The sequence below is a fragment of the Tetrao urogallus genome, assembly GCF_951394365.1.
Source record: "Tetrao urogallus genome assembly, chromosome: 1".
NCBI lineage: Eukaryota > Metazoa > Chordata > Aves > Galliformes > Phasianidae > Tetrao > Tetrao urogallus.
The window spans coordinates 65,222,014-65,239,421 of NC_136813.1; the positions used below are offsets into that span (position 1 = coordinate 65,222,014).

The window sequence follows — 17,408 nt, forward strand, 5'->3', positions numbered from 1 at the left end:
CTGTGATGAATAAATGTTTCTAGACAGTATTAGGAAGTGTTCTATAAAAAATAATTACATTTTTAAATAATTGGGATTCACCAGCTAGAAAGGAGACAATTGAACAATGAAAAGGTCAGCTCCTACCAATGTTCAGAAGTCAGTTACGTGTCAAAATGTGTCTCTCTGTTAAGCTTATCTGATAGAAAACTCAGTTCCTTTATCCGGCTGCTGTACCGAAAAGAGTGCACTTAACTTGATCAGGAAGGCAGCACCATAGCATCACAGAAACATTAAGGCTGGAGAAGACCTCTATGATCCCCCAGTCCAACCATCAGCCCATCCCCACCATGCCCACTGACCACATCCCTCAGTGCCACATCCACACGGTTCTGGAACACCTTCAGGGATGGTGACTGCACCACCTCCCTGGGCAGCCTATGCCACTGCATCACCGCCCTTCCTGACCAGACTTTGCATAGGAAAGAATATTAGCAATTAAAAAAATAACATAAAAAAGCACTACAATGATAAAAGCTGTATTTCATCAACTAACCCCAGCTTGAGAAAGCTCTTCTGGAGTGCATCAGGGCTAAGCACCGTGACTGATGGCAACAGTGTGCGGCCATCACAGCAGCTGCCTTAGCTGTGGATAGAGAGGTGCAAACTCACCGGCAGGAAAGGAGAACAGCAGGGAACACGCAGTTAATGTAAAACACGATGGGAGACAAAAATACTGGCTGGTGACAGCTCTGCATGCTGTTTTGTTTTCAGTTAACCATGACTGGAAGAAATCAAAGACTTGTGGGTGGCGGAGGAATTTATCACTCAATTGCCACTCTTACCATCCCTTGCCAAGTAAGAAAATCAATTGCTCATGAATTGGATCACAGAAATCACCATATAAGTAGAATAAAATGCTAGATACTCAGTGAGAAAAACAAATGCTGCATTTCTTAAAACAAAACAAAAAACAATACATACAAAACCAACCCAAACCCCACTTATCAACACACTCATCAGGCAAGAAGTAACCTCAACAGGTAAGCAGTTCATTAGTTGGGTGGTTCATCTGGCTGTCTTCAGTCTAATGACAATTGAGACAAGAATTTCAGTTTGATTTAAGGTTCAACATTACTTTTTCGTAACAGAGTCCCTTAACATAAGATTAAGCTACGTACAAAGATTTTTTTCCTAACAGAAATGTTTGGTTTACTAACCAGAATACTCCAGCACTGTTCCAGAGAAGAGATGTATTAATGCATGCGTTTAAACTTCTGATCATTCACTTTTTCCCTGTTGGATGGCTGCATCTTTCACAACTGTAAAGGATGTTTTCAATGTTGAGGAGTTTTTGTTTTATCTCATGTCACCTGAATACAAACTCCTCTGGCCAAAATACCCACAGACTTTATTCTAAAGACTGTATCACATTTATGCACCTAAAAGAGAGCAGGCAAATTCTGAACGGGATACTGAGGGCTATTACCCCTTGCCTCCGTGTTATGAGAGCACAGTAAAATGAAAATCCCTTTGGAAGAAAGTGGCTCCCCAAAGCCAAACCCAGTAGAATACAGCATCTCTCAGAGACAAGATGCAGCTGGTCACGTGGACAGGCAGCAGCTATGGCTGAAATAATACAGGCACATATTTAGCCTTTAACCTGCGAAGAACTATGTAGTTTAAAGCTGAGAGCATTGTTTCCTAACAAATTCCTTCTTTGAATTACAGAGTGCTATGATCCCCACAGCATCCCCTGTGCTGCAGCATCTCAGCTGCCATTCTGGGAAGCAATAATTCCTTTGGGAAGGGGGATCACTGCTGGCAAAGCCAATACACCACAGCAACACCACAATGGGAATAACTGTCCAGAACATCACAGGGAACACAGCGATGGTGATTTGGCCCAGAATGGCCAGCTGTGCCGACAGCTTTTACAGTGTCATGTATCACCCCAACTGGAACAGCATGCTGTCCAGCTACTCCAGGAAGAGTTTCCAGAAGGAGGAGAGGGTGCCTGCCAGCCGCTCCTCATTCGTGGTGGAAAACCTCACCCCGCTGACCACGTACCTCCTGTGCGTCACCTGCCAGTCCGCCAGCCCTTCCAGCGACCAGTGCCAGGTGTTCAACACGCTGGAACAAGACCCAGCATCTGCTAACACCACCAAGAAGGAGCTGGCATTGGGCATCTGGCTGGCCAGCAGCCTCCTGCTGCTCATCATTGCCGCAATCCTCCTCTACGGCTGCCTGCACCTGCTGTGCCGCGCTAGGCGTGAGCAGTCACAGGGCCAAGCCGGGGCCTCCCAGAGGGAGGCACATGACTTGGAGGAGCCCAGCAGGCAGAGCCAAGTGCTGCAGGACAGACAGGAGAGGCAGCCAGATGGCATCCAGCTGGCCACCATCATTGAGAATCCTGCAGTCTGCAGGGAGTCTGGCCAGCCAGTCTCCAGCAGCCGGGAACGAGCACCAGCAGCAGGACAGTGCCCTGCTGTCAGTTGCGAACCATAGGTCACGGCAGAGCTGTACTCCCATCTGTGCCTGCTACCTTTGTGGCCCTTTCCAGTGCCCTACACAGCCACTGATGCCCAGGGCGAAAGCTGAGGTTCCCCAGAAGTTTGCTAGTTAAAAAAGAAGCATGGAGCAAGCCATTGGCTTGCATCTGGGGGCAGATTTGGTTGCTTTCCTTTCATAGAAATGAGCAAACAGACATCAAAACAAACATAGTGACCAAGTTAATTTTTTTTTCTTTTTTTTCTTTTTTTTTTTCTAAGAAATACAAACAAGAATAGAAGTTTCCACACGAGAGCTCAGTTTGCCATATTGAAGCACACGCCCTGAGCATGAGAGCTTGCTGGTACACGTGTCACTGCCCAATTCTGACCACTTCTCACTCGCTCTCAGTAGTGCCCACTCTCAGCAATGGCTCAGTCACAGCACATCAGCTACACTCATTGGGTTTTCATGGTGTCCTTTCATCTCTCAGAAATCTCCACTCGGCTGGACACACACAGTACAGCACCTCTGCAAGGACAATTCCACACAGGCTAAGAGATGCTCCAGGCTAACCTTACTTGGCACTCTGTGGCTCCCACCAGAGGCTCCTTTCCGCAACTGCAGGCAAGTGACTTCCTGCAGGGGCAATGCAGTTCAGAGAAGCAGCTCCTGGTCCTTCCTCCTTTTTTGACAACAGAACTCATCCAGCAGCTGCCAGTTTCCAACCACACTCAAAGTTTTGTACAGCCAAGGGGCAAGGAAGTAAAAACGTGCTGAAATGCATTTCCTGTTTGTAACAACCAAATCTGCTCCTCATCTCACTCTGCGTTGGACTTCATGGCAAAGTATCAAGCAAAGTCCTCAGACAGAAACCTTTGCAAAATGATGAATCTTGTCTCGTTTATGTGTAAAAGTCACCCTGCTTGAAATCTCTTTACATTCCCTAAAAATGTAGTAAATCTTTGCATCGCTGTGTAACCCGGTCTTTCTGAAAGAAGGATGCACTCACTGTGCCTGCAGGTATTTTAAGCAGCCACTGGCACAGACATCCACGTACAGCCTGCCCCACTGACACAGCCTGGCTATGCCAGCAGAGGTACAGGGTGGGCAACCACTGGGCCAACATGCATCCCAGCAGGCAGTGTGGCTCAGCAGCTGCTCTGTTTTGACCACAACTCCCACAGCTTGTGAAAAACCTCAACCCTCGTCTTGCTGGAAATAGATGCGCACACCTAAGCGTCAGGCTTCTTTACTTTTTTCTCCCAGGACAAGTGAAATATGGAGAAAGGTGTGCCAAAAAAAAAAAAGGAGAGTATTTCTTCTCCAGAAAAAACCACCTCAGAAGGCATCTTTGTTGCATTAAGTTGGCAACGTGTTCTCCATCCCTGCACAGCACCTCCTACAGCTGACAAGTGTTTGTCTGACACCAATCTTAAATAAACCATGAAGATGACAGCACTTCTCTGTTGTTTGAAGTCAGGGTGAATCATGAAATGCACTGATAAACTCTTCAGAACATAAGGGAAACACCACAGGTTTGCTTCCAAAAAAGGGTAAGGGTGGTGGGCAAAGATTTGAATTAATAATTCAGCTGATAACAAGATGCGGCACAGTGCAAACTGGTGCCTATTTGCACACCAACATAGATAGAAACCATCATCTTTATACTGAGAAGTATTTTCCAAAGGGCTGAGGTTTTTTTCACTAAATAACTCAGCACATACAAAATGCAGAAGACATACAAGTGTGAAAATGTTCCGTAAGCGTTGTTTAAGGCAGAAAGCTGACTATTAAACTCTAGTCTACAGAACCAGGCACTTTATAATCAGGTACTCTTGCCAACAATGCTCTGGAGGTGCTGCAAGCACAGCACTGACAGCCAGGCAAGGGCAGCCACCGTCACAGCGAAAGAACATAAACCTGTTAAAGAGTGTCCAAAGGAAGACTACAAAGATGGTGAAGGATCTGTAGGACAAGGTGTATGACAAGCAGCTGAGGTTGTGCTCAGCGCAGAGCAGAGGAGCTGAGGGGAGGCCTGATGGCGGCTGCAGCTCCTCACAGGGAGCGGAGGGGCAGCGCTGAGCTCTGCTCTGTGTGACAGCGACAGGGCCCGAGGGAACGGCATGGAGCTGTCAGGGGAGGGCAGCTGGGGGTCAGGGAAAGGGGCTGCACCACAGCGCGGTGGGCGGGGAACGGGATGCACAGGGCTGTGGGCACGGCCCCGAGCTGCTGAAATTCGAGGAGTGTTTGAACACTGCTCTCAGAGACAGGGTTTGATTTTTGGACTGGTCCTGTGTGGAGCCAGGGGCTGGACTTGTTGATCCCTGTGGCACCCTTCCACCTTGGGGTATCCTACAATTCTACCAGTCATTCACATGTAATGTTAGTTCCGAACGCCCAGAACAGACTATTTCTTATACCTGCATTACTCTTTCCTGCATCCAGCCAACAGTGCCAAATTTCAGCTGACATTCATTTTGCTAATCCTACACACATTTCAGTGGTGTAATGTCAAACACTCCTGCTTACTTGCAAGGCCAATAGCTCCGTCCTGTCTCCAGCTCTGCTCCCAGCTCAGCCAGAATAAGTCATACCTATGGTCTTCTGTTTTGATAATGAAGATACTGCTAAGAAAACTTTGGATACAGTAAAGAATGCGGACACAACTGTCTACGCTGAACATGAATACACATTAACATAGACCAAATGATTTAACCCATGTAGAAATATATGAGAATGAGTGAACCCCTTGAGATCAAAACTAGAAATATCATCAGTGGTTCACAAACAAGTTCTGTGCTTGTGCAAAAATTCTGCGCAGCAAGTGTGTAACTATTACAATCCCATGCACGCCTAAGTATTTGCATGCACAGGGAGCCACCATGCCTCAATCCTGACCTAAATAAACACCAACAATTGCTTAAAACCAACCAAACAAAAAATCCAGTTAGAAAAAGAAAAAACAAAAAACCACACACACATTCCTTGGGTATCTAATCAATACAAAGTGCTTACCTGAATATTCCGAGTAGTTCAAATACTCAGAAAGACAGCAAAAATAAATACACAGCTGTTCCATATTCCTCCATTACCTGTTCCACATTCCTCCATTACCCACACATGTAGCAATTGAACAGTTTAACAGTTAAAAGACTCAAAACTTGTCACAGAGTGCATCTACTGGCTGTGCAGTACACAGAATAACATCTCATGGTAATATCACTGTGGAATTTGTAGCACCCATCATGTAAGAAACACCACCTGTTACTTGCCGTGTACATAGAAATCTCCTTACAATTCCATTCTGATATTCTCAATTCCAAAACGCACTGGAGTCAAGAATAAAATATATACTTCTGTAAAAGTTCAGAACTAGTAAGGAATCCTTGCTAACACAGGTGCATCTAGTTACAAAATTTGCTCCAGAAACACATAGAACAGCTTGGGTTGGAAGCAACCTCAAGGATCACGAGTCTCCAACCCCCTGCCACAGGCATGGCCACCAACCTCCCCATGTAATACTAGACCTGGGGCCCCATGCTAGTATTAACCTAATTAGGCTAATACTAGGCTGCCCAGGGCCCCATCCAACCTGGCCTTAAACACCTCCAGGGTGTTCAACCTCCACAACTACTCCGGACAGCCTGTTCCAGCACCTTACCACTCTCTTGAACCAAACATCTAAGAAGCCCTTTGATGGCTTCTCTTCATAGCACTACAGAAAAATATTCAGATATCTAAAAACGTATGGCTTTCAGAGTAAGGATTAGCGAACTCATTTTAATAATGTAACCTTACTGATAAAATGTTCCCCGGCAAATCCTCCTCACTCACCCCACTGTGTCATCATTTAGATAAATTACGTTAACAATCTGCACTAAATTCAGTGAGCTTTCTGGTCTTTACACAGCATCTGGTGAATTCCTAAAATAGTAAAGAACACAATAACTCTAATGTAAGAGAATCCTGCGCTCCTATAATTTACCATTGCCAGCTGGAGAACAATTACATAAAAAAAACTTTTCACAGGACCAGATGATCACTTGTTACTGTTCCATATTAAAAATAAAACTAAAAGGTGAAGCTTTCCAATTCTTTTACATGCTAAAGCATGAAAATTTTAAGGGAGCAGCACATTCATTATGTCTAAGATGTGTAACTGCACAGAGTAAACAACTACAAATCACACAGGCTTCTGTGGAAATCCTGCACGAACCTGCAGAGCACCATGAGGTCAGTACAAGATGAAGAGATGAGCTGACCAGAATGCCAAGCTCATCACAGAGACTGTGACATCCTCAGTTTGAAGTTGCCAAAGATATGGTACATTTTCTCTATAATAATTCAAGCAGTTTAGTATCTGATAGTTTGTCTATAGAAGAGTGTCTATATTCCTGCTATGCCAGACAATAACTGAAGCTGTTTTTCCCACCTGTTCTTGTCTTTCCTGCTACACCTTTAGCAGCATAGCAAGGAAGTGGCCGCACTCAGGACGGGCTCTCATTCTCCCTTCCCCAGCTGACTACTCTCTGAGCCTGCTCTGCCACTACAAGCAACTGCAGTGCAAGGTGGTTGAGAGCAGGAGCAGATAAGACTAACCATCAGACTAATCACTTTGGCTAAAATATACTGTGGACTTCATGGCACAGCCTAAAAACAAAGTGTACATTGAATTCAGCACAACCACAGAATGTACTTGAGTCCATCTCTAGTATAACTTTCATATGCATAAAATATATGAATATTTTTGGTAACATTCATGTGAAACAATACCCTTAAATACTGGCAAACCATAAACGTAAAGGGAATAAACTCCAACCTTTGATCCGTAGAGATACTGGGGCTGAGCATTGGGCTGCTTATCTCTCTGGAACTCCTGAGAAAATGGTAGCACAGTCCGAACAAATCTACAATAATAAAACAAAGACGTAATTATTAACCCTTTAATTACTAGGTGTGTGTCTACTGCACTTTATCCTGTACACTACTGTTGTCTATGAATAACATCAAAGCCAGGCCAGTACCCTTTCAGACCTGAGGATGGGAAAGCACAGAGCCTCCAAACACCTAAGCACAATGCAAAACTCTGTGGCCAAACTAGTGTTTGAATGTTTCATCATACTTGACTGATGTTCTATTATGTACATAGCAACAGAAACCAGGCCTAACAAACAGCGTTACTGCTGTACATCGCACAAGGGGAAAAGAACTACAAGGACTTGGAATGCTGCAGAAGATGTGAACAAACATCCCCTCCAAACTGAGGGCTCCAAGAGCCTGAGAATCTGCAAGTCTGAATCCTCTCCTAAGCTATCAGCCCTGTGATAGTGCTGTGTAATCACAGAATTCACGTTTTACAGCAGTATGGTTTTAGTGGAGGAAGAAGTTAGTCAGCACCTACTACAACTTTAATTCTGCTTTAAATTTAAATGAAGCAAAATGAGGGACAGGATGGGGGTGCTTGTGGGTTAGGCATTTCTTGGTAAATGGCACAAAGTTGCACAGGCATAGGGAAGCTGAAAATGAATCATTTAAGAACTGCACATCAAGTGTTTGCATCCAGTCAAGCTGTTCCAGCTGACAGTGTCCAAAACAAATTACATTTAAGAAAAGGTTTCAGAAGGGGAAGTTTGCAGCATGTTATAACATTGAAAAATAATACCGTACTTGCATGTGTTTTTGTTTTAAATATGTCCAAATTGAATTGAAACGCAAAATAAATGATCCATTAATCATTTCTCCTTGTAAATACCTAGGTATTCTATTTATGACAATTTTGTAGCTGAAAACAGGAACAGCTACCTAAACAAAATCTGTTCCGCCCAAGCACGTACAAGTTGTACCATTCTGTTCAAAATTATTTGTACTACTTTTATTTCTGAGTAATCTGAATTTTTCTTCTGAGAATTTATAACTTCATATAAACCTAACTTGAATTAGATGTTAGGAGGAAATTCTTCACTCAGAGGTGGTGAGGTGCTGGCACAGCTGCCCAGAGAAGCTGTGGTGCCCCATCCCTGGAGGCACTCAAGGCCAGGTTGGATGGGGCCCTGGGCAGCCTGAGCTGGTGGGGGGCAGCCCTGCCCACGGCAGGGGGTGGGACTGAGCGGACTTTGAGGTCCCTTCCAACCTAAGCCATAAGTGATTTTTTCCCACAACACTAAAAGATATACATAGAAAACATTAAGCCCAGCATCACTTGCACTCTTCAATCTTTTTCAATGAGCAGGTATGTTCTCTTTCTGACATCCTGCAGGTTGCCTTCCTCCTGCTCCTCTTTCAAGAAACAGAAGTACCACTTTCAAGGACTGAGGAATCAACTCTCTCTCAATCAACCTATGACAAAGCGAGACAGGTTTTACCTTCCCTCCAGCGCTGCTGGCTGCAGGTTTTGGCACATTACAGGATCACCAGTTCTTTTCATTTTTAATCACTGTTGATGATCTCAGTAATTTATCCATTTTAATCAACACAGGTTGTAAGCAGCCAAAGTAGATTAAGTGGATGAAAAGCCTGCTGGCTTAACAGAGCTTTGCAGCAGTGATTGCTAAAGGATGACACGAGCCCTGAAGTATTTTCAGGATCAAATCATTTTATGTCAGTGTCTCTGTGATACTTCCCAGGAAGGAGTTCACGGTGAGCACTTTACAACCGACTGCCATCATCTATTTAAAAATATAAAGAGAAAACTGAAAAGGACCACTACGGTTAACGATCCCACTTCCTTGCTGCCACAGGCACCAGATCAGGCAACCTCATTCATAAACTTACTGAGCTTCAACTCACAGCAGTCCCTCCCTCTCTCCTCATGAAGTGTGCTTCTGGACTTCCCTGTCCAATGGATAGGGATCTTTTCAATGCCCAGCCTACCAGCTCAAAGCACAGTCCCTACTCCCTTCAGGAATGCTAGATCCAGTGCACTCTTCGTGAATGTGAATGTCAAGCATACCTATCTGCACATTATATGGTACAATGCACCTTAAAAGCATTTGCATGACATTGCTAATGAATCTTGACCCCTTCTCCAAGCTGCTGAGTAAAACAAAGCCTGCTATGGGAGCAGCACAGGGATGAAGTGATTGCTTTGGCTTGATCAAAACTGCGGCTACTACAGTTCAGCTCTGCCACTGGGACAAGCTCTCTGTTTAGGCCACGGTTTCTTTGAGCTCTGAGGATTTAAGACCACACTGCACACAATCACCACTACACAACCCTTTAATCTGGGTTTTCTGCAGCTTGCCCATCACTGCAGTACCTAAGCATGCTGCAGTGCGCTGCTGCATGAAGTGCCAAGTACCATTCAAAAACAAGACCAGACCAATTGGGAAGATAAAAGCTACAGGAGTGCACAAAACGTTTCTAAGTCATCCACACCGTCTGCTGTTTTACAGGGTTTTTTTTACAGCTGTATTGCCAGTTGCTTAGAAATTGCGTGTGTGGCAGGGTTGGGGGTTGTTATGAAGGACGTAGCGAAGAAGAACTGGCTGACACTTAAGGATGGTGCTACTGGAGAAAAAGCAAACAAAATGGGGGACATATTTAGCTAGAAAACAAGGCTTTAGACCTTGGATTAGTACAAAAATGCTATGTCTTAATCTTTTCAAACAGCAAATGCCTGAGTATCACAAAGGAAATATCAATGTTCTTTCAAAATATAGTGGTCCTGGGCTTGGTGTGATTAAAGTAATAGTTGGACTCAGCCCAAAAAGAAACTGATAAAGAATTTCTGTTCCAAAATCAGGATCACATTAAAATCCATCAGTAACTTAAAGGGTCATTATAGGCTTATGTGAGATTCCCCACAGAATTCAGGATTTGTATAATATGTTGAGAGGAGATAGGACACCAGGACTGATGGCTATCCTGGGAAGCTTGCATCAGTGTTTCAAGAAAATTCAGAAACCCTTAATCCCAATAAGCATCCAGATTGTCTTACACTTGTCTCACTTTCTTAACCCTGAACATGAAACACACTGTCAGCTCAGAAATAAGGTAGAAAACATGGCAGAAAAGGGAACACTAGCAGCAATACTTGAAAAGGAACAAAAAGGAAAAATCCGTAAGTTGCCCCCGAGCCTTCTAAATCTTCTGGATGGCCCAGTCATCCTAGTTCCACAAGTACAGAGGGAAAAAGCACAGGCATGGGCTTAAAATATGAAACAATTTCATGGTGCAGAAAGCCCTTTGGCTTGGAAAAGCAGGGGCAACTGGGAGCAATCATGAAGAGAGCTCTTAAAAGAAGTCCCAAGCAACACAGAAAAGACAAGTGAGAAATGGCTGCTCATGATCACTCTCAGAGTAAGAACTGGCCAGAACAGTTCCAGAACAAACTGAAGAGAGATCCCTTTTCCTACAGCATACAGCTTCCCTGTGAACCCCTCACAAAGCATCTCATGAATGTGAAAGCTTCACATAGCTTTTAAAAAGGACTGGATAAAGCAGTAGGAAAAAAAATAAAAAACAGTCTGCAAAGGGTCAGAAACACAATAACATTCAGAAAAGCAGCAACTGCAAAAATTAAATTCCTCTATCTTTTGATAACAGCTTCATTGTTTTATCTCAGTATATTATCACGTATGAAAATATTCCTAAATCCTAAATAATTAAAGATGCCACATGTTTCAATTACTTCTGCACGAATAACGGCAGTCTGAACAAAACCCACAGGCTCTGCTAACATTTCAACTCTTACAAATGTTTGAAATCACCAAGTTCCAGCACTGCTAGGAAAAAAGCTTAAAAAAAAAAAAAAAAAAAAAAAAAAAAAAAAAAAAAAAGATGCTGGGCACAAATCAATCTGCCAACACACTAACTTTAAAGGAACAATCCTCATGCCTCAGCTCCACTCAAATTAACAGAAGGCAGGGCACAGGGACTTCATTGTCTAGGATCTCTGCTTCCAGCTCCTCACCCCAAGCACCTCCATGTCTATTGTCCACCATACTCACTGCTCTTTCTTCCAACCTTTCACTGTTCCATTGCTTCCCTTGCTTCCTTCCTACCTACCTTCCTACCTTCACTACCTGTCAAGAGTTTAACTGACAGCTCACACAGAGCATGTCGCTGGGTGCCCATGTACTTGTGCACAATTACTTGTGCTCAGTTAAATACACTGATAACTCATCAATCGAAAGCCCATGCAAGGCAGTAACAGAAATAATGACCATGCTGGAAATGACCTGTTCCTCCACCAGCAAAAATACCAATGGGCACCATAGTGTGTGTCTGTAATTCTCACCACACTCCCATTTTCGCCTGAAACCACAGCTACTTTGAGATGAAAACAGATCTGCCCAAGATTAATAACTAATAATGTAATAAAATATTATTATTATATTATTAATAATAATAATGTAATAATAATCGGGATACATTAATTATCCTGAATTAACTACCTAACCAGCCTGAGGACCAGCCTAACTCAATTTGTGTGCAGTTTTTAAATAGGCAAGCAGCTGTCCTATCGGTACCATGGTCTTTATAGCCAAAATGAAAAGAGAATAACTAATTCTAGGAGCTACCAAACAAATTTTCTTAAAGCTGCCACATGAAATAGTACCTTTTCATGAAAATTTTCCTTTAATATTATGCTTATGTGATTCTTAACGCACCACACTGAACATTCCAATACTGATCTCCAGACATATCAACATGCACAGTTCAACACTGCTGTGCAAACAGATGCGTGAAATAAAAGCTTCTTGGTGAAAACTTAAACACAGCATTCACTTTTTTTTTTCCCCAGACAGAATGTTGGCTCTAAACCACAATAAAACCATCAAAAAGAATATGTCAGACAGAAGAAGCATTCCAAGGAGAGCAAAAGATGAGAACAGGCTTCTCTTCCTGCCATAGTTCAATATCAGTATTGCTTTACTGACTCTTCACAATGCTTTAATCAGGTTTTGCTTAAAAGCCAAAAGCAAACACAAAATCAGGATGCCCAAGTGCTGTGCCTTCCACTCATTCAAACTTTGAATCCTATCATTTGCTTCCTATTTCCATTACTCACTCTCCTTCAAGGCTGCAACAGCAGGAAGGAAGTACACCTGGAACAAAGCTCTAACACTACAGATACACACTGTTCCACTGCCATAAGCTAAGCAAAACAAGAAAAGCTCACCAGCAGAGAAGATCTTTTAAAAGTAACACTAGCCACCTGAGAAAAAGAAATGAGAAGAAATACAATTTACAGCTTCTCTGAATGACCTAGGATGAGTTTCCTCTGCTCAAAAAGACACATGCTTCAAGGTAAGACTTCCCTGGCTAACGAAGGCTTAGTAAGACACAACCATCGGCCACGAAACAGCCACAAGTTCCAGAAACATGGCAGACAGCAGCAAGGCAGATAAAACCATACTGAGCAAGCACTGAACTCTTCCCTTTTTCTTCTTATCAACGCGGAAACAAGGAATATAATTTTACTTTCGTCATCGCACAGTTGAGGATCCTGTTTACCAAATGTCTTTCTGACATGCACGTAGCAGTATTTTTGGACACACTTTATTTTCAGCATATCATAGCTAAGTCATAAAATGTCATAAAATGTAACCTCAGCAACCAAATTCTATTTCTACTGCGGACTAATAACAGTCTTTCATACATTTGACAGTACTTAGTAAAATGACTCATTTTACCTCATTTCAAGAAAAGCACCAGCAGTGAAAAATACACTAAATGAATGGTGATGGAATTTGTTAGCATTTGCTGTGAGAGAAGTTGCAGGAGAGCAAGAGAACTGCTGCCAACAAAAGGCTACACCATGCCAACCTGTTAGTGGATCCATTGTAGCAGTAGTTTGGAAGGAAATCGTAATTGAGTTCCCAAAATACATGAAGAGTGATTCGTCCGTAAGGGGCTGACACATTGTGATTGGCTTCCCTGAACATGGCATCGAAACTGTCCAAGGTCATGTATCTGCTCAGAAGTTTGTGAGTCATTTTGTTTATTTCTATCAAGCCGTCCAGCTCCTACAAAAAAATAAATCAAGAGGAAAGAAAACAAGCAGTAAATTTAACAAAGGAGAGAACCTCAGCAAAGTACATAAATAGCCTTAATTGAATAGGAGACTATCAGTGAAAAATGGACAGCTGACTCCTCTCCAGTCTCTTAGTTCAGTGGCAAAGCTGGAAGGAATCTGTGTTCCCAAGACTGCTCTGTGTCCGTATCCCACCAAACCCTCTGAGATGCTGAGGGCATGACCTGTCTGCACTGCTGGCAGGTGTCTCAAACACAGACATGGGCCAACTAAGCTAAAGTTAGAATTCTAGCACTTAACTGGAGTCAGAAACAGATCGAGAAACAGCTTCTGCATTTCCTACATTACAAGCATCTGCAAAGTTATTTCTGCTGGGCAGAGCAACTGGTGACCGAACTTATGTAGTAGTACTGCTAGGGATAATACTAGATTTATCATAAATCCTTCTCGTGGTTTAGTCAGGTAAAGAGCTTACTAAGAGGCAACAAAAGATGAGCCATTTACAAATGGAGTGAAAGTACCTACAGAATCACAAGCTGTGGATTATACATATGGGCACTGCCTTTCATAATGTTTTTTCTGTTGACAAGATATTTCCAAGTACGGTTTCTGGCACTTTCTTTTAAATAAATTACAATAGAAACAATGCATCTTTGACACCGGACACTGAAACACTCCTACTTATGGAACAGAGCACTGAGCTCATTAATGACCAGAGTTGATCTAGCAATTCCAAGGCGAGTTACAGCACAGCCTCTAACCAGTATGTACCAAGGAAAAAAAAAAAAAAAAGGAAAAAAAAAATTAAAAGCAGAGAACACAACCTTTCATTCCAAAAACCACCAACGAGCATTGCTTATAGTTGTGCAATGACATATGAAAGAATAGCCAGGGGAGACTGGTCTTCATTTGGCTATGTAGATATATTCCCATACAGTGCTATCTGATTCAACTGCTCCATTTTTCAAAGGATTTTCAAACTTGTGAGTGACAGTTAACTTAAGAAGACAAAAAGAACCACTATTATGGTTGCAACAGCACTGAGTCCAATCTGAGAGCAGAGATAGATTGATCTTTTAATTGCCTTCATTTATTTAGCTTCAAAAACAGCAGAAGTTATTTACAAGTTAAGCTATTAGTACCAGTTTCTCATAGAGAAAACTAAGCAGTTTTCAGCAGAAGTGATTCTGTGTAAAACCAAAGAAAAAAAAGGGAAGATGGCAACAGGGCAATGGATGGCAACTTAGCCCTGTCAATCTCTACCTCAAAGAAGAGTAAGAGCCTATGACCTAAGAATCATCAGTGGCTTCTGTTCACTTAGCCAGTAACAAAACTACATTTAAGTAATTCAAATGTTAGAACACCATGCTCCGAAATGTCATGAAAAACCTGACTCCTACCCATTTCAGGGCCTTAGAATTCTATTTATCCCCCGTAAAGGATGACATGAAATTGGGTGAGTTAATACATGTCAAAATCTCACAGGTGAAAAAACAAACATATTACAACAAGACTGACAGTAAACTTTCATTCCAGCAGAACAGAATATAGCTTACAGCTGGCATTTCTGACTGAACATAAAGTTGTCAAATTCATGCAGTTTAGCAATAAAAATTGCCCACTAACATTTTCATCAGGAAACTAACTCAAAAAGACACTTCAGTATTGCACAGATGCTCTCCTTTCACATGCCAGATCTCACCCCTTCACAAGAAAAGCTTACCTTGATTTTGTCATGCTACAAAAAACAAGCTGGTGGGCTAAACAAACTCCTTTTGATTCTACCAGGCGCAGTGTTGTTTTGTTTTGGTCTGCAGTATATGTACAAGCACACACAGAAGTGGGCATTTCCAAAAACTTAAGTCATGAGAGTGCTTACTCTCCTTGCCTGCTCATAGCTCCTAGAATACACTTTCTCTACAGGTGCTGTTTACACTTACAGCTCCTGTGGAGCTCAGCCTCTTCCCCTCTCTGCAGGTGTGACCGTGCAGTTAATCACTGAGAGAACACCTAGAGGGCTTCCAGCCAAACTTGAGATTGCTTTTTTCTTTTTTTTCCTTCTACCATTAAAAAAGGAACACATGCTTTTAATGAGAAAAGTAAAAAAAAAAAAAAAAGGTGGAACACTCACCACAATGGAAGTCAAATCCTCACTTTCAAATCGACCAATTGCCAGCTCCATTGATCTGTACATAGCTGCTGAAATTCGCTGAGTGATCAATCGGTTCAGGTCTATTGACCTACCAAGAAGCTGAGGAAAAACTGCCATTAGGCTTTGAACTGAACATCAAATCACAAGACAAGCTGTACACGAACTACAAGGTTCCACAAATTAATAGACTTTTAAACAGTGGATTTGCATTCCAAACACACAGAAACAAAGTATATGGATAACATTTATAAATCCATGAATAAATGAGGTGTTAATTTTATATCTAATTTCTCATAAAAAGAAGTAATACCACATGCGGTATTCTTATCTAGGTATATATATATCATCATTTAATGCCTTCATTACATTGTGCCAACAACACATTAAAAAAAAATGTTGAAAGATGTTATTAGGAAGACAACATTACTACACACATTTCTCCTATTTGGCTTGCATTTGCTTAACTTCAACACATACTTGCAACTAAAATGGGGTATTTTAAGATTTTAGTTAGTTTATTCCTCCTACAGACAAAAAAACCTTATCTCAAATGTCACTTCTGCCACTTACAAAGCAGAACAGAAAGCACAGAAATAGTTTTGCGTATCTACATAAATCAACACCGCTGGAAAAATGCCGAGCAATGCAAATACAAGAACATGAGTTCACTCACTTGGACGTGTCTTTGCTTCAGCAGCGTCTCATAGCGGTTGGACTGCAGCAACTGAATGGTTGCTCCCTGATTCTTACATTCTGAACGCAAACGTTTATCCAAAAGCAGGCTATCAAGAAAAGAAAGCAAAGAGAAAAGTATAGCAAACAGCAAACCCAAGCACGAATAAAAGTTCTTGCTACTGAAATATCTACCTGCCAGCCATTGCCTTGTAGTATGCAAATATTTGGTCTGCCAGCTTGTAGACAAATTGGTCAAAACACAGGTTTACCTTAGGAGAGAGGAAGAAAAGTGTATTTATGGCTACTCAGGAACTTCTCCAAGACTTCCCACCACTTAGTAAATACAACTAGAAGAGTTAACATTTCTAAAGATCCTTGCACAAGAGAAGATGACATTCAGCCTTCATCATTAATGTGAAGGGTTTTGTAAAGATCTACACATGTCCTTGCAATGCATCAGCAAATCAATCATCCATATTCTGTCTTTGCAACTTGTTCCTCATCTGTTATTAATCTTTTGCAGTAGGTCTCATCCTTTAATTCAGCTTCCTTAGAGAAGGCTGAGGGAAAACCTTATTGCTCTCTTCCAGTATCTGAAAGGTGATTACTGCAAGAGTGGGGTTGGTCTCTTCTCACTGGTGCCAGGATGAGGGGAAATGGCCTCAAGTTGCACCAGTGGAGGTTCAGTTTGGATATCAGGAAACACTTCTGTACAGAAAGGGTTGTGAAGCACTGGAATAGGCTCCCCAGGGAGGTGGGTGAGTCACCATTCCTGGATGTGTTTAAAATCCGTTTGGATGTGGTGTCAGGGACATGATTTAGTGGAGGGTTGTTGGAGTCAGGGTAGTACGGTGAGGTTGTGGTTGGACTTGAGGATCTTGAAGGTCTTTTCCAACCTGAGCAATTCTAGGATTCTATAATTCCACATTAACATACAGACTACTTTGCTCCTGTAGGTAAGGTTGCTTTACCTCTGCCTCAATCTCATCGTAGAGGAACTGCTTCTTAAATTTAGTAAGCGCATAATGAGCACTATCATTATAAAGGTCCAAAGAATACAGAACATACCTGAATGAAAACAAACAAACAAACAAAAATGTTACATATCTGTAGAGATGCGGCTCTTCAAAA

General features: G+C 42.2%; 2 protein-coding genes across 2 annotated transcripts in view; one reads left to right on the forward strand and one right to left on the reverse strand.

Moving 5' to 3' along the window:
* The window catches only part of CYFIP1 (cytoplasmic FMR1 interacting protein 1), a gene marked incomplete at its 3' end in the record, with an annotated part of 52,795 nt that overhangs the window by 19,060 nt on the left and 16,327 nt on the right, over window positions 1-17,408 (reverse strand). Inside the window, exons 18-23 of the mRNA XM_079545387.1 lie at window positions 17,249-17,345; window positions 16,470-16,546; window positions 16,276-16,384; window positions 15,582-15,701; window positions 13,243-13,442; window positions 7,292-7,379 (exon numbers count right to left, since the gene is read on the reverse strand). Of these exons, the coding sequence (XP_079401513.1) occupies window positions 7,292-7,379; window positions 13,243-13,442; window positions 15,582-15,701; window positions 16,276-16,384; window positions 16,470-16,546; window positions 17,249-17,345 (691 nt within the window). The remainder of the gene's footprint in view (window positions 1-7,291; window positions 7,380-13,242; window positions 13,443-15,581; window positions 15,702-16,275; window positions 16,385-16,469; window positions 16,547-17,248; window positions 17,346-17,408) is intronic.
* LOC306953384 (fibronectin type III domain-containing protein 9-like) lies at window positions 1,834-2,487 on the forward strand (the record flags this gene model as incomplete). Its single annotated transcript, XM_079544279.1, has 1 exon — window positions 1,834-2,487. One exon carries the CDS (start codon window positions 1,834-1,836, stop codon window positions 2,485-2,487), a length of 654 nt encoding a protein of 217 aa, XP_079400405.1.